The sequence below is a fragment of the Centropristis striata genome, chromosome 21, assembly GCF_030273125.1.
Source record: "Centropristis striata isolate RG_2023a ecotype Rhode Island chromosome 21, C.striata_1.0, whole genome shotgun sequence".
Lineage (NCBI taxonomy): Eukaryota > Metazoa > Chordata > Actinopteri > Perciformes > Serranidae > Centropristis > Centropristis striata.
Genome location: NC_081537.1, coordinates 24,079,089 through 24,101,852, shown reverse-complemented (window position 1 = coordinate 24,101,852; position 22,764 = coordinate 24,079,089). Strand labels below are relative to the sequence as shown.

General features: G+C 39.9%; 2 protein-coding genes across 6 annotated transcripts in view; one reads left to right on the top strand and one right to left on the bottom strand.

Moving 5' to 3' along the window:
* The first annotated feature begins 1,950 nt into the window (after positions 1–1,950).
* Positions 1,951–8,896, top strand: g6pc3 (glucose-6-phosphatase catalytic subunit 3). Its single transcript, XM_059325100.1, has 6 exons — positions 1,951–2,293; positions 3,800–3,906; positions 4,924–5,014; positions 5,087–5,205; positions 6,591–6,732; positions 7,396–8,896. Exons 1-6 carry the CDS (start codon positions 2,076–2,078, stop codon positions 7,736–7,738), a joined length of 1,020 nt encoding a protein of 339 aa, XP_059181083.1. The 5' UTR covers positions 1,951–2,075; the 3' UTR covers positions 7,739–8,896.
* A 1,269-nt stretch (positions 8,897–10,165) lies between these two features.
* Positions 10,166–22,764, bottom strand: part of tanc2b (tetratricopeptide repeat, ankyrin repeat and coiled-coil containing 2b) — a 218,633-nt gene continuing 206,034 nt past the window's right edge. For 4 of the 5 annotated variants that reach the window (XM_059325075.1, XM_059325072.1, XM_059325074.1 and 1 more), the window contains 9 exons: positions 22,111–22,244; positions 21,574–21,697; positions 20,721–20,896; positions 19,409–19,541; positions 18,490–18,519; positions 17,180–17,271; positions 16,372–16,518; positions 16,186–16,286; positions 10,166–15,307 (listed from right to left, as the gene is read on the bottom strand). In XM_059325075.1, coding sequence (XP_059181058.1) covers positions 13,249–15,307; positions 16,186–16,286; positions 16,372–16,518; positions 17,180–17,271; positions 18,490–18,519; positions 19,409–19,541; positions 20,721–20,896; positions 21,574–21,697; positions 22,111–22,244 — 2,996 coding nt within the window. In that variant the 3' untranslated portion in view covers positions 10,166–13,248. The remainder of the gene's footprint in view (positions 15,308–16,185; positions 16,287–16,371; positions 16,519–17,179; positions 17,272–18,489; positions 18,520–19,408; positions 19,542–20,720; positions 20,897–21,573; positions 21,698–22,110; positions 22,245–22,764) is intronic. The other variant, XM_059325073.1, reaches the window with a different exon arrangement.

Below are 22,764 nucleotides of genomic sequence, written 5' to 3'. Positions count from 1 at the left end.
TTGAACATGTACTGTTTGGTTTCACTGACTTTCCTTTTGCAAAAGAAAAACAATACAATATCATCAATCTCATGATACAGTTAGCCAAATGGCATATACATAAATGTTGTTACGTTAATCAAAAACCTCTCTTTCTTGTCTTTGAAAATGAACCAAGTCTATTAAGAAATCTACCAAAGTGAAAGGTATAAAAACTTTTATGTTGTAAAACATGTAGGTATGTATTTATGTACACTTGACAATGTTTTTGTATGAAAGCTTGCATCTGTATTGTTGAAACCATATATATATATATATATATATATATATATATATATATATATACATATATATATATATATATATATATATATATACATATATATATATACACACACACACACACACACACACATATATATATATATATATATAAAATATATATATATATATAACATTAGCCTTTCTTATAGATATCTATGGTTGAAACCATAGACATTGAACAACGATCAACAACGGTTGAAACCCCCTGACAGCGTTGGTGTATTGTCTTGTGTTGCACCATGTTGCTTTAATAAAGTTTTTTAAAAAAGAAAAAAAAGAGATAGCTCAAAAAAACAAATAAATAATAAATTACATGTACATGTTAATCTATTTAACATCACGGTGTCTCGCTGAGTCGACTGGACGCTTTAGTTGTTGTGGGTTAAATGTAAAAATATTTCCGTTAGTCGAAGAACAAAGTTGAGGCTTTGTCTCCCATTCAACCGCGCTCCATCGACGATGAAGTTAGCTTCACATTCGTAGCCTCTGATCTGGCAGTTAAGGGACATTTAGAGCAACTTGTCCTTCTGATTCTGCTCCTCTTACTGTAGAGAAAGTGTTTGGATTAGTCTTTCAGCCAAACTTTGAAACCAACTTTGAAAATTGTGAAACCTTAATTCAAAATGTGAAAATGCAAAAACTGTCTTTTCACATATAGTCCACATTGGGCAGTGTCACTTTTTTCAAGTTTCAGATTCATTAAACTATTCTATTCATGTTTTCATGCTTATTCTCCCACATCTATACTTCTACATCTAATATATATATATATATATATATATATATATATATATATATATATATATATATATATATATATAAATAATATATATATATATTTACTCACTTCAGTCCTTAGACACTTTATTTTCATTTTTAGATTTTCACCTATTTGCTTTCATTTTGTTGCTGTTATATTTGTCTTATGTTGTTATTCTCATCTATTTTGTTCATTGTTATCTTATATTATCCTATATTGTGATTGTTTATGTAATTGTTTTGGAAACTTTGGAGCAATCTAGAACCAGAATTTCCTTCTGGATTAACAAAGTTCTCACAAAAACCGCTGTACTTAGACATGTCAGATCTAGACTAGATTATCCCCCATAAACACAGACTTAAACTTAAATGCAGTTTCAGATTCATAAAACTTTTATTCAAATCTGAATTAAAATTAAGTTTTATCAGATCTAGACCACATTTTACATCCATAGCTCCCTTTCAAAAAACACAGTTAGACTTGTAAGATCTAAGATTATCCCAGAGAATCCAAAATCCGGAGATGTTTTTAAAAATGCAGTTTTAAGATTCACAAGACCTTTATTCTATTTGTGAACATGTGAAGACAAAGGCGGAAAATTTGATTTTATTTATTTTTCCTTTATAAAACATCTAGATGACATAACCACCAGAATCGGATTAAAAAAACAACAAAATTGTACTTCAATACCTCAAAATTGTACTTATTAAGTACAGTACTTGAATAAATGTCCTATGTTATTTCCACCACTGATTATTAGTACTTTTACTTTTATGAAAAAGAGATCTGAATGTTTCTTCCACCACTGACATAGAAACATGAACCATCGAACTGGAAACCAACTTCAGCGCCGCCTGCTCCATTCAGAGAGCTTCCCCTGTCGGCCACATGCCGCTACTGCCCGCTCTGCTCCAGTACTTCCTGAAGAACACAACAATCTGGGTTACAGTCTGAGTTTCTGTGGATTGTTTTTATCCACATCTGAAGTGTTTGTGTTAGAGAAGACGCAGGCATGGAGGAGGTTTACACCCAGGGCATCTGGATGGCGGAGAGTCTCCAGCTGAGTACGATCAGTCAGGAGAAAACCTGGCAGGTTGTGACTCACATTGGAGACCCTAAAGCTGCCTTTCTGCTGCTCTTTCCATTCACTTATTTCATCAACAAACGAGCCGGAGTGTCGGTGCTTTGGGTGGCAGCCATATCCGAGTGGTTGAACCTGGTGTTTAAATGGTAAGACTAAAGAAAACACGTTTAAAATGTCGCTCTTACTGCCTGTTTAAATGTTTAAATGGTAGCATGAAGCTAAACCTGCAGCTAACTGTTAGGTAAGTCAATATAATGTTGACAACGTCAGTGGTTTGTTTTTTAAATATTTTATTTGCAATAATAAAGTTAGAAACATTTTTATGTTTTTTGTGTTGACGTTGCATCTTCGGTTCTGCAAACAGCCCCGCCGTTTTGATTGTCCGGAATGAAACGCATAAAGCGGAACCTTTTATATAGTCTAGTCTAGTAGTTATTAGGAACGTTAGTGGCATTTTTTTCATTGATAAAATAAAAAAAATATTCGTAACACCAATTGCTTATCACAATATAGATATAAAGTATATTAAGGATAATATTATAATCTCTGTCCGGAGTGAAACACGTAAAGCGGAACCTTTTATATAGAGTGCAGTCTCGTAGTTATTAGTAACGTTAGTGGCATTTCTGTTTCATGGATAAAGTAAATAAAATATGAATAACAAAGATCACTTATCACAACAGCATATTAAGAATAATAATATAATTACTGTCCGAGGTGAAACACATAAAAGCGAAACCTTTTATATAGAGTGCAGTTGAGTAGTTATTGATATATAAAAAATAAGATGAATAATAACATGATCATAATAATAACTTTATTTGTGTAGCATCTTTCATACGTACAATTCAGCTCAAAGTGCTTCACAGTGTGGCACTAAAAACAAAATAATTGAAAAATGTAATAAATAATAAAAGTAAAAAAACACAAGAAAAATATGAATGAGTATACAAAAAGTAAAAGATACAATTGAACGGCAGTAAAATTCAAGTAGTAAAAATAGAAGTAGAAAAATATTTATAAATAAAAAAAACTATTTTAGCTGAATGCTCACCTGAATATAATAATAATCAAATAAAACAGCATATTAAGGACAATATCATAGTTATTTGCATGTTTTCATTACAGATGGATCCAAGAACCCAGACAGTAAACATGTTATATATAATAGGTTGTATGCAAACACACCAAACTGCCATTATAATAAAAGTCTACTTTGGATAGAGGAAGTTTAAATGATCAGGATAAAATTAAAGTGTTTACTTTTAACACCAGCACATCTGGGAGTAGATGGAAACAAGGTGGCTGATAAATTGGGGGTAAAACAATTAAATTAAAAATTGTGATCGTGATAGTCTAGCAAATATTTCTGGTTGAACTGCAGGAAAAAAAACATTTATATGCTATGAAATGATTAAAACTTGGTAGAAAATATATCAATACATATATGTAATTCATATAAATGTAGGAAAGAACATGTATTTTTTTTCTAAATTAATTTGAAGATGTTCAGGACTTCAAGAGCACAAAAACCCACCGGAATTAATTTTGTTGCACACTGTGGTAGCAGGGCACACCATGCACTGTTATGATTAATTAATACATGTTCTGTCTTGTATTTTATGTATTGTGAACCTGATATATTTTCCCAGGATGCTGTTTGGAGAACGGCCCTTCTGGTGGATCGGAGAATCACGTCTGTTCGTCAACAAGCAGCCCAAAGTTCACCAGTTCTCCTCCACATGTGAAACTGGCCCAGGTGAGCTGCCCTTAATAACAAATACAACATGATCAGTAGGGCTACAAAAGTCCTGGAAGTTGGAAACTTTCTATGGGAATTAATGGGAATAAATCAGGAATGAAAAAAATTAAAGGTTAGACCTAAACAGGGTGATTAAATATAGTTGGGGACAAAATATTTTAGCGTAATCTTGACTAAAACAACCAGATTCCATGTAAGTACACTCAATCATGTGCACAGATGATTTCTAGAACCGTGGACACACTTTTTAGCCCAGAGCACAAGACTATAGAGAGCAAATGAAACGACATTGGATTTTGGATCATTGCAGAAAATAAGCTCTGTGGCAAAAACACGTTTGTTCAGCAGGATCATTTTCATGAATAAAAAACACTTTTATGGTGTTTGTAGCGTTAATGCAGCTGACAGAAGTGAAATTCTAACATCATCCTTCAGCGAACTACAAAACAGTCACATGACTCCAACATCACAACTGTTAAGTTTCATGTTTTTGTTGTTCAGTGAAAAGGAATATTTCCAAAATTCCCAAGCTTAATTTCCCATGGAAAGCAGGGTATCTAATAATCCAATAATTTTGAATTTAAGGCCTTAAAATGTCTAAAATTCTCTTAAAATCTCATAAAATGTCTTAAATACGATTTTGAAAGGTCTTAAAAATGTATTAATGTTACTTTTATTTAAAACGAATGCATAAACTTCAGTTTCTCTTTTAAATGTTTACATTTTTGAGGACGCTATAACATATTCCAATGTGAAAGAGCTGTGAATAAATAAATTTACTTTGCAAGTAATTCCAGGCCTCCTGTATGGATGTGAAATGGGCCTTAAATTGTACTCATTATGGTCTAAAAAAACTCTTAAATTTGACTTATTTAACCTGCAGAGACTCTGGAAAGTTTCTGGAAATTTACTGGAAATTTTCTGTAAATGTTCCACCCCTTTGCAGCCCTATTGATCAGTCAGAGACACTTAGTTCAGTCGTTAAAGCAGGTTTAATGAGTGTTTGTCCCTCAGGGAGCCCGTCGGGACACGCCATGGTGACGGCAGCAGCCTGGTGGGTCGTGGTGTCCTCGCTGGGCTCCTACCTCTACTCACGCACTCACAGGTAAAACACTAACACTAATAAATGAAAGGATATCAGATATATTGTTGCTGACTCCTGTCCCTGTCTCTGCAGCGTGGTGCTCTCAGCGGCTCCCTACCTGCTCTACCTGCTGCTGCTGGCGGCCGTCGGCGTCTCCAGGATCTTCATCCTCGCTCACTTCCCTCACCAGGTCGTTGCCGGCTCCGTCACAGGTCTGAACACAGTTCAGGGTTAAAGCCTCTGTCTCTGTGTGTATATTTTTACATGAAAAATATTGTTAGCTATGCAGGGTTGGTACGGGTGCTTGAAATCCTTGAAAAAACTTACATTTAAATGTTGTATTTTCAAGGTTTAAAAAGTGCTTGGATTTTGGATAAAGTGCTTGAAAATGCTTTAAATTCTTACTGTATTTCTCTAACAATCTGACTATATCCATCTATGGACTATAGATAATCACATGTTCAATGTAAAAAATAATGAGTAGCCTATCTGAAATGAAGACCGTTCCTCCTAAAAGTGTAATACCATCACTGTTGGTATGGTTAAGTGAAATCTCCCCCTTTTAGTATGTAAATACTCATCTAAAACATGCATTTTACAACAAGTGTAAGATACTGGAAAAGCTTGAAAATTTACCTTGAAAGTCCTTGAAAAATGCTTGAATTTGACCACTGCTAAAGTGTACGAACCCTGGATAAAGGATAATATAGTACTTTCCCTGGAAAAACCAACAGCTGTACTGTATTGTATGTTTTGGCTTATAAATTGGATTTAAGTGTTTCTTTGGATTTGGAAAATTACCAAAAAAACCTCATTGATTTGCAACAATTCCCACTGATTTAGTTAACCACAGCTGCAACAATTAGTCAAATAATCAACCGACAGAAAATAATCTCCCACTACTTTCCTGTAAAGGATTAATAAATATCTATCTATCTATTTAGTTAGACTTTTAATTAATGTTCAAAAATGTCTAAAAACATGTTTTTTACGGGTCTATGGGTTACCGGGTGTAAATTAATATGCAAACATTTCAAAAAGAAAGTCTTTTACTTAAAGGAATATTTCACCCCCCAAAAAATATTCATTAAATAACAATCAATAATCATCAGTAAGTCACCTCAGTTACCTTAAATTCAATTCAACAAAAAAAAGGTTAAACCCCCCCATCTCTGTATGTATTTTTCTACATGAAAAACATTGATAGATATTGATTGAGATATTGATAGATATAGGATAATATAGTACTTTCCCTGGAAAAAGCAACAGCTGTACTGTATTGTATGTTTTGGCTAATGAATTAGATTTAAGTGCTTCTTTGGATTTGGAACAATCACCATCAAATCTCCTTGATTTGCAACAATTCCCACAGTATCCTTGCAAACTCACAGATTTAGTTAACAGCAGCTGCAACAATGAGTCGAATAATAAATCAACAGAAATACTGGATAAAAGCTGTAGAAAAATGTGTGCCAGGTGAAAACATTCATATTACTATCATCATCATATCATGGTGATGGTTTTCCACAGAGGTTAAGAAAGAAGTTTAAGTATATTTTCTCTTGTTAATTTGACCTGAGTGACTTTCTTTCCCCAGGTTTTATCCTGGGTCTGGTTCTGAGCCGCCGGGTGCCTGAAGGGCGCCCCCTGCTGTTCTTCTTCTGCCTCAGCTTCGGCCTGCTGCTCAGCACGCTGCTGCTGCACGCCGGGCTGCAGCAGCTGGGCGTCGACCTCTCCTGGTCAGTGCTTTTATTACAGTTATGTGTTTGGTGCTTAATAAGCTCACACTTACCAGGATCCTCTGGGACCAAGTCACTGTCTTGTAAGAAAGCAAGTTTCAAGTCTTTGCACTCAAGTCCCCAGTTATGACCAGAGTCAGGTCCTGAACTTTGAGTTTTGAGACAAAAAAATCCATAATGCACTCTTTAATTTGATGTGTGAAATAGGAGTGAGAAGTGTGGAAGGAAAATCTGTTGATCCATTTTTTTGAAGTCTGACATTAATTGTTTTCTCTTGTGTTCATGACTTACGAACAGTGTTTTTGCCAGGATAACCTTTCTCAGTTACAGTTCTTTCCCCCCTTTTTTGTCAGGATCATTTTATTGTTGTAATACTCATTTTGAGTGAAAAGAAGCCATAATGCATTCTTTAATTTGATGTGTGAAATAGGTTGATTTTCCCTTTAAAAAATATGGACTGAGAAGTGAGAAAAGAGAAAGATTATCCTGTCATAAAAAACAGACTAAGTTACAGTTTTTCACATTTTTGTCAGGATCATTTTATTGTTGTAATACTCATTTTGGCTCATACTCATTTTTTCGATTGCACAATTACCCAAATGGCCTAAAAAAGACTAAAAGTTGAGGTGAAGTGTGTTTTTTTTACCTCTCTCTGCTCCTCAGGTCGATCTCTCTGGCTAAGAAGTGGTGCAGCCATGCAGAGTGGATCCGCCTGGACACGGCCCCGTTCTCCTCTCTGACCCGGGACTGCGGGGCCCTGCTGGGTCTGGGTCTGGCTCAGTACTGGAAGCCCGGCGGCTGGTCTCTGCCCTGGGCTCCCCGGGCTCTGTCTCTGGCCTTGTCCTCCATGGGACTGTACCACGTCAACCGGCTGCCGCTGCCCGTCCGGCCGCAGGCGATCTTCTACGTCCTGTTCTTCGTCAAGTTCGTCATTGTGCCGCAGGTCGTGATGGTGTTCGTGCCCGGACTGGTTCACCTGCTCACACACAAGAAGAAGAAGGACTAGAAGCTGTTTTCTTTCTCTCACACCTACAAGGACCATCGCGTCCTCCTGAGTTTCTATAAGCACTTTAATCGTCTTTTTTATTCATTTCTTGGGTGTAAAAGCTGTAGATGTTTACTCCTACATCTCTACTGGAAAGGCTCTTCAATCAGTTTTCAGTCATGTTTTACAGGGTCCTTAAATGTGCCGATTGTATCAGATTATTAATTTACTGCATATTTGCAGTAAATCTATATACCACAGTAGTAAAAAGTGTAAATACAACAGTATTTTTTCTATAATCATGACTTGTTCTGGTGGGTTAAGGTCACTTTTTCAAAGGAAATATATAATCTGTGACTTGAAAACCCTGTTAGGAAAGGTCTAGCATTTGAATGTTGCTGGAATGATACTTAATTGATTATTTGTTCTCACTTTATTGAGGACGTTTAAGGTAAAAAAGGTCTTACTGAGGGTCTGAGGGCTGAAACGTTGCTCAAAAAGTGAGTTTTTTATCCAATCATTAGTCTGTTTCTGTTACTGAAGAAAGGTCGAAAGAATCCTCCACTGATTAAACGTTACACTCCTTTAAAGGTGAACAGGTGAAAATATAAAAGCAGCAGAACCAGAAGTATCTGTTTTTATTCCACACATTCTTCCTCTTCAAACCCTGCTGCTTCATTACCCACGATGCAACTCAACCACCAGTAGTTCAGTTCAGAGATCTGGGTGTCTTCTATACCGAGATGTGGCTGTGTAAAGAGAGGTGGGGCCCCTGTTCATTCCTGTGAAACTTGATGAGTGGTACATGGTGCTGAAATAAAATCACTTGGATCTTTTGTGGCTCTTACACATATATGAGGCCAGTGGAGACAGGATAAAATGATTTAATTGTGTCTAGACTTTCCAAATGTTCTCAGACCAAATGGATGAAATACCTTACTTAAGTTAACTGACGTATGTAAGCTAAGTGATGTACTTACCTTATACCTCTACGTGATTTACATAAAGTCCACATGGACTTGGTTTAACATTCGTACTTCAGTTACGTACCAATTTTAACCCAAACCAGGATCCTCTGGGACCAAGTCACTGTACTGCAAGAAAGCAAGTTTCAAGTCCCCAGTTATGATTCTAATTGTAAGTCAAGGCCAGAGTCAGGTCCTAAACTTTGAGTTTTGAGTCAAGAAAAAGCCATAAAGCACGCTTTAATTTGATGTGTACATTATGGAGGAAAGGAAATCTGGTGATCCATTTTTTAAGTCTGATTTAAATAGTTTTCTCTTGTGTTTGTGACTTAAGAACAGTGTTTTTACCAAGATAATCTTTCTAAGTTACAGTTTTCCACTTTTTTTGTCTGGGTCATTTTATTGTTGTAATACTCTTTTTGGCCACAAGAGGGCATTGTGCACATTTACCCAAATGGCCTAAATAAGACTAAAACACTTTCTCATGCACTCCACACATCCACGATGTGGTTGATTTTTTTCTCTCTCTCCTGCTGTTTCACAGATTTTTAAACAATTGTGGAGCTAGGAAACATTATCCTTGAAAATCCTTTTTCTGCCTGTTCCTAAGTGTTAACAGGATACTCCTAAGTTACAGTTTTTTCACCTGATTTTCCACCTTTTTTGTCAGGATCATTTTATTGTTGTAATACTCATTTTGGCCACAATATAGCAATGTCCACAATTACCCAAATGGACTAAATAACATGTTCTCTTAAAAACTACTTTAATTTCTCATGCACAACATTGAGTATAACAACAACAATTTCTTATTAAAACGATGTGGATGATTTTTTTCCTCCGTTTCACAGCTTTTTAAAAATTGTGGAACTCGGAAACATCCTGGCAAAACCTCTTTTCTGTCATTAAACTATAAATGCAGCAGAAAAAACAACTAAAATCAGACTCAGAAAATAGTTTTCTCTTGTGTTCATGACTTAAGAACAGTTATATAAAAACATGTTTTTGCCAGGATAATCTTTCTAATAGTTTCCCCCCCTTTTTTGTCAGGATCATTGTATTGTCGTTATACTTTTTTTGGCCACAAGAGGGCGATGTGCACAATTACCCTAATGGCCTAAATAAGACTAAAACACCTTTTTTCTGCCTGTTCTCAAACCATAAATGCAATTAAATCAGACTTAGAAAATGTATTTTCTCTAACTTACCTTCTCTGGACTTCTGTAAAAAAATGCACAATATCAGAATAATTCATTGTGAAAGTCTTTTGGTTGAACTGGTGTTTAAAGGTCAACAGGATGTATGATAATGTAAATTACATATAATGCAACATAATTAATGTAAACAGTATTTTTGGAGGAGTTTTGGGTTGTTACTGTCGACACACTGGTGTTTTATGTTTTGTGGACCACAATCATCCAAATTACATGTATGTATTATATAAAAATATCCAGTAAAATAAATGACTGACATGCCGGCCGTGTTTCAGTTGGTAACCATTTATAAATATGTTCTTTTTTTCTCCAATACATAGGTTTTGACTGTACAGATTACAATCAGTTATCATGAGATAAAAACACATTCTTTTTTATTGTTTTTAATTAAACTTTTTATCACAGCGATCTGAAAGCTCACATTTACAGACAAGAGAACTCTGCTCAGCAAGCAAACACATTAAAATAAAATAAAAAGGAACCTTTTGCTTTTGTCTGGCTGGCGAGGCTGAAGGGAAAATGATAAGGACAGTTTCGGGGGACAGCGATCGGGCTCCTTATCCTGATCCGAACGTTTGTGTCACACACACCAGAGTCAGAACTGCTATACATGTTTCTGCTTGAGCTCATGGAAAGAATAGAACATGCATCAGACTATTTACAGCAAACTAATATACATAGACAGCTTGAAACCATACACCCTCAAAGATCCTCAACTTAGAAGTCTTCTTAAATTAAGTATGATACAGTTTATACCTTCATGTCTGTAAAGATAAGTCGGGCATCTCTCTGGGAGCAGGTGGAGCTGAGGAGGAACTAGATATTCTTTATCAGAGAACTTAAAATAAAACGTTACAGACAAACGGTCCATAACTTCTCCCACATATACAAATAACTTCTTATTTTTCCACCCAAACTCCAAATATGGAGTTTTTTCAGAGCACTGAAACTTCAGTCATACTTGTTTTTTTTTCTTTGTTGCAGTAGATTAATTTCAAGATGTGTGCAAGACCAGTACATCTGACCGGCTAATTTAGAGATAAAGGACTTTAATGGATATTTTTTATGATGTGGAATAGTTAAATATGATCTTCACTAACAACCCCGAGCTGGAATATCTGAGTCAGTATATACAACTTGTGCTAGAAAGTCTATACATCTTCACCAGGTTTAAAAACATTGTTTGCTCTTCATATTGTCATTCATCACTGCTTTGTAAATCATATAATCATAATAATAATCATAATAGTGTCTCTATGATAGTCACTGGTCAGCCTGATCACACACCCACTTTCTCCATATTCAACACTCATAACAACAAAGTAAGTAAAATACATAAAGTGCACCCTTAGTTAAGAACTTAACAGGCATTTTTAGTGCAGAAGTGGCGGAGTTAAAAATGCATTGTGGGTAAAAAGAAAACGACACGAAGTGATGCAGGAGGAGGAGAAGAAGGGGAACGTGTGTAACAGTGGTCGTGTATGCATTTGCTTGCTTTTAATCGCTGAGCACTTTCTGTGTTAACCCTTCACTAGCATGTGTACCGCACCACTCCTGAACCTTTAACCTGAGGAGGGACACGGGACCGCTGTCATAAAATCACCTGCAACAGGATTATCATCGTCATTTCACTGCATCGTTCATCCTGCAGCTGCAGAGTCAAAGTAATTTAATGTTTTATTAGTTTAACACAGCATTCTGTCCTCAATATATTCTACATATCCTGCAGAAACAATCATATGAGCTGGTACAAAACTATAGAGACTTGCTTATGTGAGCACATATGTAAAGAAAATGTTAGTTTGCAGCCTTTACACATTATCTTGAGGTTTGTGATACAATAATGACACTGAAAAAAAATATAAAAAAAATTATAATTTATGGATCTGAACCTCAGAAACAAGGTGAAGTGAGTGGCCGGTTTAAATTATTAAAAAAAGATTAAATTAACAAATAATTCTGCAAAGTCTATATGTGTAAGCACTGTGTGCAATGGTTGGATTTTAATTCTGATAAAAAACATTTAAATATCTTTTAATATTTAAAGTTAAACTACCAAACTTTAATTCGTCCTGTAAAATTGCATGGATGTTTTTTTAAATTTTATTTCAAATATTTTTTATTTAATCAATGTGTGTTTCTGTTTAAACAAATAAAAAAATGTACTTCCAGAGTCTGTGTGAGTAAAAAAAAAAGGCCTTTCTGGTACTTTTGGGTACAATTTTTTATCTATATGTGTATTTTTTAATTAGCTGTTAAAGATATTCAAATGACAGGAAATTAAAAGATAAAACATTCTCTGCTTCCTGCTTCTCTAAAGTCAAGATTTCCTACTTTTTTCTTTTCTTTTTTTTTGTTTTTATATGATTATAAACTGGAGGTGTTATGTTGGATTATACTGGGAATATTTTAATATTTTCTGAATTCTTTTCTTTATTTCTGTTACTGTCATTATAACTACTTTTGCTAATTTTAGTATATTTTTTCACAAATAATAATATGATATAAATTTATATAATATTTTCCCTAAAATCCCTTACACTATTCAGATGCATTGTGCACCACCCATTGTAGTTAAAATAATTGTAAAAAAAGAAAAAAGAAAGAGAATATTGTGAGTTGCTGCCTTCAGAGCTTTGAGGACGTTCTGCAGCACAGAAAGCATCTTGTTGCATTAAACCAGGAGAGAATCTGTTTTATTTTGACACATTGGAGGTGATTCTATGAGTCAGCTGGTCGGTGTCCCTCGCTCCATCACCTGCTCGCTGCTCATCCATGTGACACAAAGGCAGGTCAACAGAATACAATTCAAACGCAAACTATGTTTTCTTTCTATGTACAATATATAACTTAATTATAAATATTGTCATTTTTCTCTAAGTACTGAGTTGTTGAGCCATTTGTATTTTTCTGAGCAATGTACAGTATTGAACATATAATATTGTATTACATAGAATAGAGCCTACTAGCAACCTTGGTTAAGAGCACACTTTGAAAGAACAGAAGATGGATTCAGAGTCCACGAGTCGAGTCCGATGATGAGTTCTTTCACCTGTCGTCGTGTTCACCTGCGGGAACTTTGTGCCACACGACGTTTTGGAAGTGCACCGCTCTTTGATTCAGAACTGGAGGACCCCTCTGGTGGTCCCACCTGTGTGCAGATTATGATAATGAAATAATTCTCAGTGTTAGTTATGTTTTTAAGATAATGTCTAATGTGTGTTTTTCTCTCCGGTGAGTTCTCGATGAGTTTGTCCGTGTCACGTACACAAAGGGTCAGCTAAATATTTTTCACCTCTCACTCCCACTAACTAACTAAGCCCAGTCCACTCAACCAATCACAGGCAGGCCATCACACATTTGACTCCACAAAGGGTCTCTTTGGTTTGATGGGGGAGGTGGGGCCTTGGGTCCGGGAGTCCCGCGAGAGCTGGCGGTACATGTTGTCCTGGTAGGCCTGAGCCACGGGCAGAGTCCTCGCCACCTTCACGTCGGGGTATGTGGGCACCTGGCTGACCCGCTCCAGGATGTCCCCACCGCCGCGGGAGCCGTTGGCCAGCTTGCCCAGCGAGGGGGGCTGGTTCTGGGTGTAGTAGTCCTCTTCCAATAGGTGGCCGTTCTGGGCGTTGTTGGTCTTGTTGTAGTAGGCGATGTTGCCCAGCGAGGCGGGGGGGCTGTAGGTGGAGCCTTGCTGGACCAGCTGGCCGGGCGAGGTGGGGCTGATGGCCGAGTCCATGGAGGTCATGCCCCTGGACCGCGAGGGCTGATGCAGGTACTGCTGAGTCCGTGCCGTCTTGTCTATGATGCCCATGAACGGCGTGTTCCGAGAGCGGGTGGTCTCGCCCGGGTACAGCCCCCCGCCGCCCTGCGAGGGAGAGATGGGGGAGATGTCGTCGCAGGCGCGCTCGTACGTGGGCTGCAGGGGGATCTCCATCTGCTGAATGGACGAGGACGGCCTGAAACCCGGCGCCAAGTTGGAGGTGGATCCGGTGGAGATGTTGTTGCTGGAGGGGGAGAAGCGGAGCCCCACGCTCTGGGAGTGGATGAGCGGCCTCGGGGTGGGCACGTGCTGCTTCATCTCAGTGGTGTTGGCACTGACGGGACGCCTCACCATGTGGGGGATCTCAGGAGAGCCCAGCTGGCAGGGGGGCATGGCGTTGGCTCGCTCCAGCACGTGCTCCGAGACCGGGTAGTAGGCGGCGGACTGGCTGCGGCTGATCTGAGGCGTCTGGCTGTAACGGATGCCCCCCGGGCCCCCGCTGCTGGCGCGGTAGGCAGAGGAGGGGCGCTGGGGTAGTTCATCCTTCAACAGGCCCGACTCCATAACCCCTCCTCGGCCGCCGTGCTGACAGAGGGCCCCAGAGCTGAGACTGGCCTGGACCTGGGGCATGGAGCGTCCGTCCAGGGAGGGCTGGTACACCAAGCGGCTCTCCACGTCCACTGAGCCGCCCTGGTAGCGCCCGCCCATGGAGTGGCCCATTTGGCCGCTGTAGAGGCTGTTGGGCTGGTTGGTGCGGACTATCTGGGCTATAGAAGGCTGCAGACGGAGGCCCTGGGCCTGGTGGTGCTGGGAGGACAGCGAGGGCTGGGAGCTCAGCTGGAACGAGCGCTGGCTGCTCATCTTGGAGAGGGGGGACTTGGGTCGGCCGGGCAGCTGCTCCGTCTGGTAGCGCACAGGCGACCCGGACTGTGACCTGTACAGACACACGCTCTCCACCGGCGGGCTGGCTCTGTACTGAGCGGCCCGGCGTAAAGGGGAAGGCGGCGGGCTCTGGTGGTCCATCCCCTGACCCCCAGAGCCCATAGAAGGCGGGCTGAAGCCGTAGGACGACTGGTGCACCGGGGAGGTGTGAGGCGGGCTGTGGCGGTAGTGGTTCTGGTGTGTCGGGGACAGGGAGGGCGACGTGGGCTGGTAGGAGCCGCGGGTCGGGGAGGACATGGAGGAGGAGGTGGGGTGGTACTCGTAGGGCTGGCCCATGGGAGAACCTCCGGTTAGGTAGATCTGGTCTGGATGTGTGGGGGACAGCGGCGGGCTCTGGATGATGGGGAGGCTGGACGGGTTGCTGAGGGACTCGGGCGGGGGCAGACCCACAGACATGGCCTCCAGCTCCTGCTCCAGGTAGTCCTCGTCCTCAAACAAGTCCTGGACGGGCTCCATGTCCTCCAGACGCGGCTCTGGGGGAGGAGGGAGGGGCATGGACAGGGACAGGGACAGGGACTCCTCGTCTTCTGGGGGAGGCGTAGGAGGAGGGGAGGGGGGCGGCTCCAGCTCCAGGTCCTGCTGCTGCTGCTCCTCCTGGCTCAGCTGGTGGTACTCCTCCTCCACCCGCTGGAGCAGCCGCTGGATCTCCCGGTTGTTGGGGCACTGCTTCATGGCTTCGTTCAGGTCCTCTAAGGCTTCAGGAAATTGTCTGGATAGAAGAGTGATAAGAGTCATATTTGTCCAAAATTACACAAAAAAGTAAGACAAGAGCTATATGGAGGAGCGAGTGGAGTCACAATTAGAGACAAAATGTATTAGATCGATACAGTTTTTAGAGTGGAAAACATAAAATATTTTATCTTAGTACAGTTTCCAATTGAATTTATGTCAAATACGAGCAACACATAATCACATTCTGTTGTATTATCTGTTTTATAATTGGGGGATAATAAGGCGATAAATAAAAAATAGGCATAAAAATAGCAAATTTACCTTTTCTATGTCAATTTTGCATGTGTGACTGCTAAATATTGCTAAATAATACATTTTGTTTATTATATTATCATTATAACCTATTATAACCTATTCTAGATATGAAAACTGAAATGAATGAATAAATAGCTAAATAAATATCAGTAGTGTATGTTCACTTAAATAAATAATATATAAATAAATAGATAAATATCTTAAATAATCTTGAATTGTGGATTTTTCTTGAACTTCAAATATGACTGAACAGACAAAAAATATGTAAAAATAAAATAAATAAAATAAATCATAAATAATATAATGTATAAACATTTAAATCAATAATATTAAATAATAATAACAATAAAAAATAATAATACAAATAATAGAATAAAAAATAATGGTGATCTGTAAAAATAAAATATTTATAAATTATTATTATTTATATATGGAAATAAAATTAAAATTAAAATTAAATAAATAGCTAAAAAAGAATCAGTACTCTGTGTTCATTGTCTGTTAATCGCTGACCATTTAAATAATGTATAAATAAAGATGAAATAAATATCAATCAGTAGTTTAACCCCCTCCTGGCTGTCGGAGGGATAAAGGACGTACCTGCTGCTCCGCTTGGCGCGAGCTCGGGCGTAGTACGCCTCGTAGGATTTTGGTTTCAGTTCGAGAGCCTTCGTAGCAAATTCCTCAGCCATCCCAAAGTCCTGCACAGAACAAACACAGAGTCACATACAGTCAGCAGCTGTGGTCATTAGATGTGTTTCAGGTTTGTTTTTTCTGCAGACTCACGTTCATTTTCCTCCGACAGCGGGACAGGTTGAGGAAGAGCGATACTTTGAGTTCCCTGAACGTCTTGAGGTCCTCGCTGAAGCCTTCACGTGGAAACTTTTTGAGGGCGTACTGATAACGCTGCGCCGCCTCCTTCACCTTCCCCTTCTGTTGGAAGGACAGAAACAAAATGTGGTTATACTTGCATCCTTTACGGAGAAATAACATTGGATATTGATTCATAATTAATTCATAATTATTTATTTATTTATTTATTTAATTAATTAATTAATTAATCAATTAATTAAATAAAATAAGTTAATTAAATACATTTTTTATACTGTAATATTATACCTTTATTTTAATATTATAAATATATATATATATATATATATATATATATATGTATGTATAATATTCTGTATATTTTCTATATTATATTTCTATATATATTTCTCATACCACTTCTCTGTATATATTAAAAAATATTTATTCATTGATGTTCATACTACTACATGCAACAACCCATGTAACCTATTTAACATGATAAAATATATAAAAAATATATATAATTTAACATGTTAAATAAATAATAATAAATAAATATAATATATATAAAAAATACATTTTTATAATGTGTTATATCTGTAAAATGCAAAGTACTCTCAGGCAAAGAAAAAAAAATATAATAACTAAATAAATTAGATCAAGTATGTAGTGGAGTACTGCCTGAAAACTTTTAATGCAGATTTTAAACTTGATTATTTTGTTTTAATAAGCCTGAATTCGATCAATTCAAACAGTGAATCTGAGCTCCGGCTGCTCTGACCTTGTAGAAGCTGTCCCCCTCCTCGATGAGTTTGCTGAGTAAGATGATCATGATGTCGGGTTTGGAGGTGGCCATGGCCCATGTGGCTGGACCTGAGTAACACAGGGAGGAGAGGATGAAAACAAGAGGCACAGTGAGAGAGACACACACACGAGCAACACGCAGAAGAGGAGGAAGGAAGGAAGGAAGGAGGAGCGACTGGGAGTCACACTACACACCACAGTAAAAACAGGGAGGAGGACGACAGCCAAAATGAGGGATGGAGGAGAAGAGACAGGCAATCCACTGCAGAAAGAATTACAGAAAACCTGCGCTGACACCTGGAGAACACAGCACACCTGGGTCAAACACTATTTGACAATAGTCATTATTATGAAGTTATTTTTAACCCTGCTGGGAGCTGAATTTGACTATTTTCAAATGGTTGATTGGCAAATTATCTGCAAATATGTTTTGGCCCAGGCAAACCCAGAGTACATCAAATAAAACATATTTAAATCGAGACATTTTCTATCTCGTGAAGAATGCACAGTCATTCTTTGCACTAGTGACTGATTCAGGGATGTGATCAGGAACAGCAGGAACATAACTTGCAGGAAAATCCCTGCAGACTGTTTAAAATCAAACACAATCCCCGTGACTGAGACTGACTTTTCCGTGTCTGCAGCAACAGCAATCCTTGACACATGAACACACACCACAGAGATGAGGAGGAGGAGGAGGAGGAGAGGGGAGGGGAGGGTCTTGCACAAGGAGACACAGGGCAGGTACGATAAACAGAAAGAGGCAAGCAGGGGGGGGAGGGGGGCGGGGAGTAGCAGAGCTCTGCAGGCTGTCCTCTGAGTGGTGGAGAGGGGAGGGATGCTGCTGACTGGCCTAGCTGACACTGAGGGAACGTCTGGAGGATGGACGATGCACAGCACAGTGGTTTATCACCTCAGTCTGTGGTGGAGAGGAGTTACAGATACATGCATTTCCTGCTAAATCACGACCACGCAAAGTGTTACTCAGGGCTTCTCGTCATGCATCTGTGGGATGGAAGGTCAACACCTCGACACGACGTCACAGGCTGGAGGCCGGGCATGCTGTCATTAACCACTCGGATGTTATAGCGTCTACCTCTAGGGCAATCCCGACTGCATCTCTGTCAGTGCTAATACCTTTTGCATGTTATTATTTGTCAGTTTTGAGAAGGTTTTTGGTAGCTAAGCTGGCCTGCCGACACTTAGGACGACACAGACAACACAGAGAGAGGAGATAGAGCTGTCAAAATGCCTGGTGGGGTGAGAAGTCGACAGCCTTGGCTTTACCTCGGGGCCGACTGGGCAGCGTCTGACATCCTGGGGCCGGAGAGAGGAGGAGGAGGAGGAGGCGAGGGATGGGAGGGCGAGAGGAGAGGAGGGGAGAAGGAGGAAGGAGGAAGGAGGAGGAGGAGGTCATGAGCGAGGGAAGGAGTGTAAGGAGGGCAGAGCGAGTGGGGGCCAGAATTGAAAACAGATTGAAAGAGAAAAAAGAGAAGTGATGGCGTTGGTGGAGGAGGAGGAGGAGGAGGAGGAGGAGAAGTGAGAAAAAGGAACACAAAAAAAGCAGCAGTGAGAAGCGGAGATAAGTGCCTCAGCGAAAAAATAAAAGGGAAAAAAAAGGGGAAAAGAAACATCGCAAGCGCTAATAACAACCTGTCTCTGAGCAACCGCAGAGGAATATAAATATATATACAGAGAGAGAGAGAGAGAGAGAGAGAGAGAGAGAGAGAGAGAGAGAGAGAGAGAGAGGATGTGACAAACAGACAGAGAGAGAGAGAAAGCAAAACAACACAGCGGTAGGCAGCAGTAGTACAATAAAAAGAAACACACATCAGAGCCATAAATAGCTGAGGAGAAGCAGCACGATGCGGCAGTGGGGGGGCGGATGACATACAGGAGCAGGAAGAGGTTCAGGCTACATGGAGACACAAACCTGAATCCATGGCTCATAGCAGAACAGAGCTACAGCGCTTTATAATGACCAGCAGGACGTGTGTGCTTAAAAAGTGCATTTTTTCATCTTTGGGACTCTCCCGTTCATGCAGCTCGTGCTCCGATGCATGACCTTTCCAACCACAATTGCAACAAATTGTTTCTCATTTCACGGCAAAGCAAATAACCTTTTATTGTATCATGGCGCTGCAGGACAGAGACGAAGCTGCTTCGCGTCCTCTGTGAGCTATAAAAGGTCCCGGCCCGCTCTTACCTATCTTGGCTCCTTTCTTGAGCAGGGCGACCACCACCGACGTGTTCCTGCAGCCCACCGCCCGGTCCAGAGGACGCATCCCGCTGTAGTCTACGTGTTCGATCATGGCGCCGTGGTCCACCAAGAACTGGACCTGCAGAGATGGAGACATATGGCGTACAGGCGCATCTCAATACATTAGAATATGATGGAAAAGTCCATTTCCAGTAGTTCAAGTCAAACAGCCCCAACCAAGTATTGAGTCATATAGATGGACATACTTTTCAGGCCAACATTTCCATATTAAACATACTTTTTAAAATTGGTCTTTTGTAATATTACATTTTTTTTGAGACACTCAATTTTAGGTCTTCATTAAATGTAAGCCGTATTCATTATAATTAGAAGAAATGAAATACATTAAGACATGAAATGTCTCATTCTGTGTGTAATGGATCTATATAATGTGTTATTTCCACTTTTTGACACTGACATAAATGAACTTTTCTATGATATTCTAATTTATTGAGATGCACCTGTAAATACCTGGGAACTAACTGTGGAGAGTATATAGTTAGAACCAATTGTTTCATTATTTATCTATTTTCATGTTTTTGTTGAAAATAAGATGTTGCATTTCAAATGCCTGGTCCTTGAGTTTAAAAATGTCTAATATAATTACATACGATACCTGAGTTTCAGAGATGCATTAACTTGAGAATTATTGACATTTTTCGACAATAAAACACTTTTTTTCATATAATAAAATAAACTAAATATTGTATAAACACAAGCAAGCATTAATAAACAAAATAAATGAGTTGGAGGAGGAGGAGGAGGAGAGGAAGAGATGGAGGAGGAAGAAGAGATGGAGGAGAAGAAAGAGAGGGAGGAGGAGAAAGAGATGGAGGAGGAGAAAGACAGGGAGGAGGAGGAGGAGGAGGAGGAAGAGATGGAGGAGGAGGAGGAGATGGAGGAGAAGAAAGACAGGGAGGAGGAGGAGGAGGAGGAAGAGATGGAGGAAGAGATGGAGGAGGAGGAGGATAAAAACAAAAGCTAAACAGTCAAAGATCTCTTCATAAAAAGGGATGAAAGAAGAAAATAAATCTTTCCTCAATAACAAAACTTAATTCTTCTTGTTGATTAAGATGTCTGACAACATGTTCTGTCCCTTTTCATTCATTTATGTATTTTATTTCTTCCTCAATTCAACTGCAATGACTCCAAAAGAATAATATAAGCAACAAAAACAGGTGACTGGAGAGAAGCAGTGAAGCCATCAGAGAGAGTTTCTAGCGTTCGGCTCTTTCCCTCCACTGATTTCAGCTCTTACCACTTCAGAGTCGCCGTAGAAGGCGGCCAGGTCGAGCGGCGTGCGTCCGTTCTTGTCGGCGTGGTCGGTGGCGGCGCCGCTCTCCACCAGGCAGCGGACGACGGGCAGGTGTCCCTTCAGACAGGCCCAGCTCAGAGCGGTCAGGCCCTCCTTATCCATCAGGGACAGGGAGGCTCCTGCAGGAGGAGACCAGGCAGCGTCACACAGCTGCTTCACTCACTCTGAAGGGCTTTAAAATCTGCTGCTGATTTAATTTGGCTGTAATTATTGTAAACACAATTTGAAAACTGTAATTATGCTTTTTGGAATTATTTTTTCAGGCTGTGATGTTTTTTGCAGGGTTAAGACCGTGATGGAATAAAAACTACATTTAACTGAACAACTCATCTGTACTTTACTTGAGTATTTCCATATTTTACACTTTTTATTTTTACTTTTTACTGTGTCTGACAGCTTTAGATCACAGTTTTCCTCTCCTTCCTGTCCAGTGAAAACCATTTATCTCCAGATGAGCTGATGTTGAATGTTTTTTGATAAACTGATGCATTTAGAATATTCTCCCACTTCTCAATCTGAATAAACCCTTTAAAATAATCTTGGGTCAGCTAGAAAATGCATCATCCTGAAGCTGAAAAAACGGCTGAATTTCTGACTTTTTTTTTTTTAGATATGGGGTTAACATCTGCAGAAGGAGTTCAAATGAGCACAGCCTTAAACATCTGCAGCAGTAACACATTATTGCAGCAGTAAAATGAAAGAAAAGCATCATATATACAATTTTTACTGCAATTTGAATACTTTTTAGTTTTAGTTAAAAACACTTGGAGTTTTTTCCCAGTGTGCTGTTTCTAACCTTGAGCCAGTAGAAACTCCACGGTCCCCAGATGTCCCTCTGAGGCGGCCATCATCAGAGGAGTACGTCCCTGCTTGTCAGCCAGGTTGACGTCTGCGCCGTGTGTGAGGAGGAGGTCCACGATCTGAAACACCCAGAACACAGAAAACATGTCGTCAGATAATTGCAGCTGGATGTCGTACTTACAGTATGTAGTGTTTGTGAGCTGAAGAAATGACAGTATTTTTTTGCATTGATTCTAGTGCAATAAATACGTTTATTATAGTGAAATAATGAAATTAATTCTAGTGCAATAATTGCACTTATTCTAGTGTAATAAATACATTAATTCTAGTGCAATAATTGCATTTATTTTAGTGCAATAATAACATTTATTCTAGTGCAATAAATACATTTATTGCAGTGCAATAATTACTACTTTCTAGAGTATAATTGCCATTTTGCTGCCTTCTGGAGTAAGCTGGAGAAAGAAAAATGTGTCCTTGGTGTTCACTCGAATGCAACAGTTAAAGCATTTATTTCTTAGCGGCCCCTCACCTGCCAGTGTCCCTGTCTGACGGCGCTGAACAGCGGGACGATGCCTCGTCTGTTGGGCTGGGCCACCGCCGCCCCCTGCTCCAGGAGCAGACGACAGACCTCCAGCTTCCCCCGACCCGAGGCTGCAGTCAGAGCTGGAGACACAGAACACACAATGAGATGAGGACAAGTCCATAAAAATCTGATTTTCTGCTTATTTTTTGAGTTCCTACATGCAGAGTTTTACATGGATTTTGTTGGAAGAAGTGGGCGTTCCTAAGCAGTTATTAAAGACACAATAATTTGGCCACTTGGGGGCAGCGGAGACAAAACATTCACATATCAGAGTGGAGAAGGAAGAGGAGATGGAGGAGGATGAGATGGAGGAGGAAGAGGAGGAGGAGGAGGAGGAGACAGGGAGGAGATGGAGGAGGAGGAGATGGAGGAGGAGGAGACAGGGAGGAGATGGAGGAGGATGAGATGGAGGAGGAGGAGACAGGGAGGAGATGGAGGAGGATGAGATGGAGGAGGAGGAGACAGGGAGGAGATGGAGGAGGATGAGATGGAGGAGGAAGAGGAGGAGGAGGAGGAGGAGACAGGGAGGAGATGGAGGAGGAAGAGGAGGAGGAGGAAGAGGAGGAGGAGACAGGGAGGAGATGGAGGAGGATGAGATGG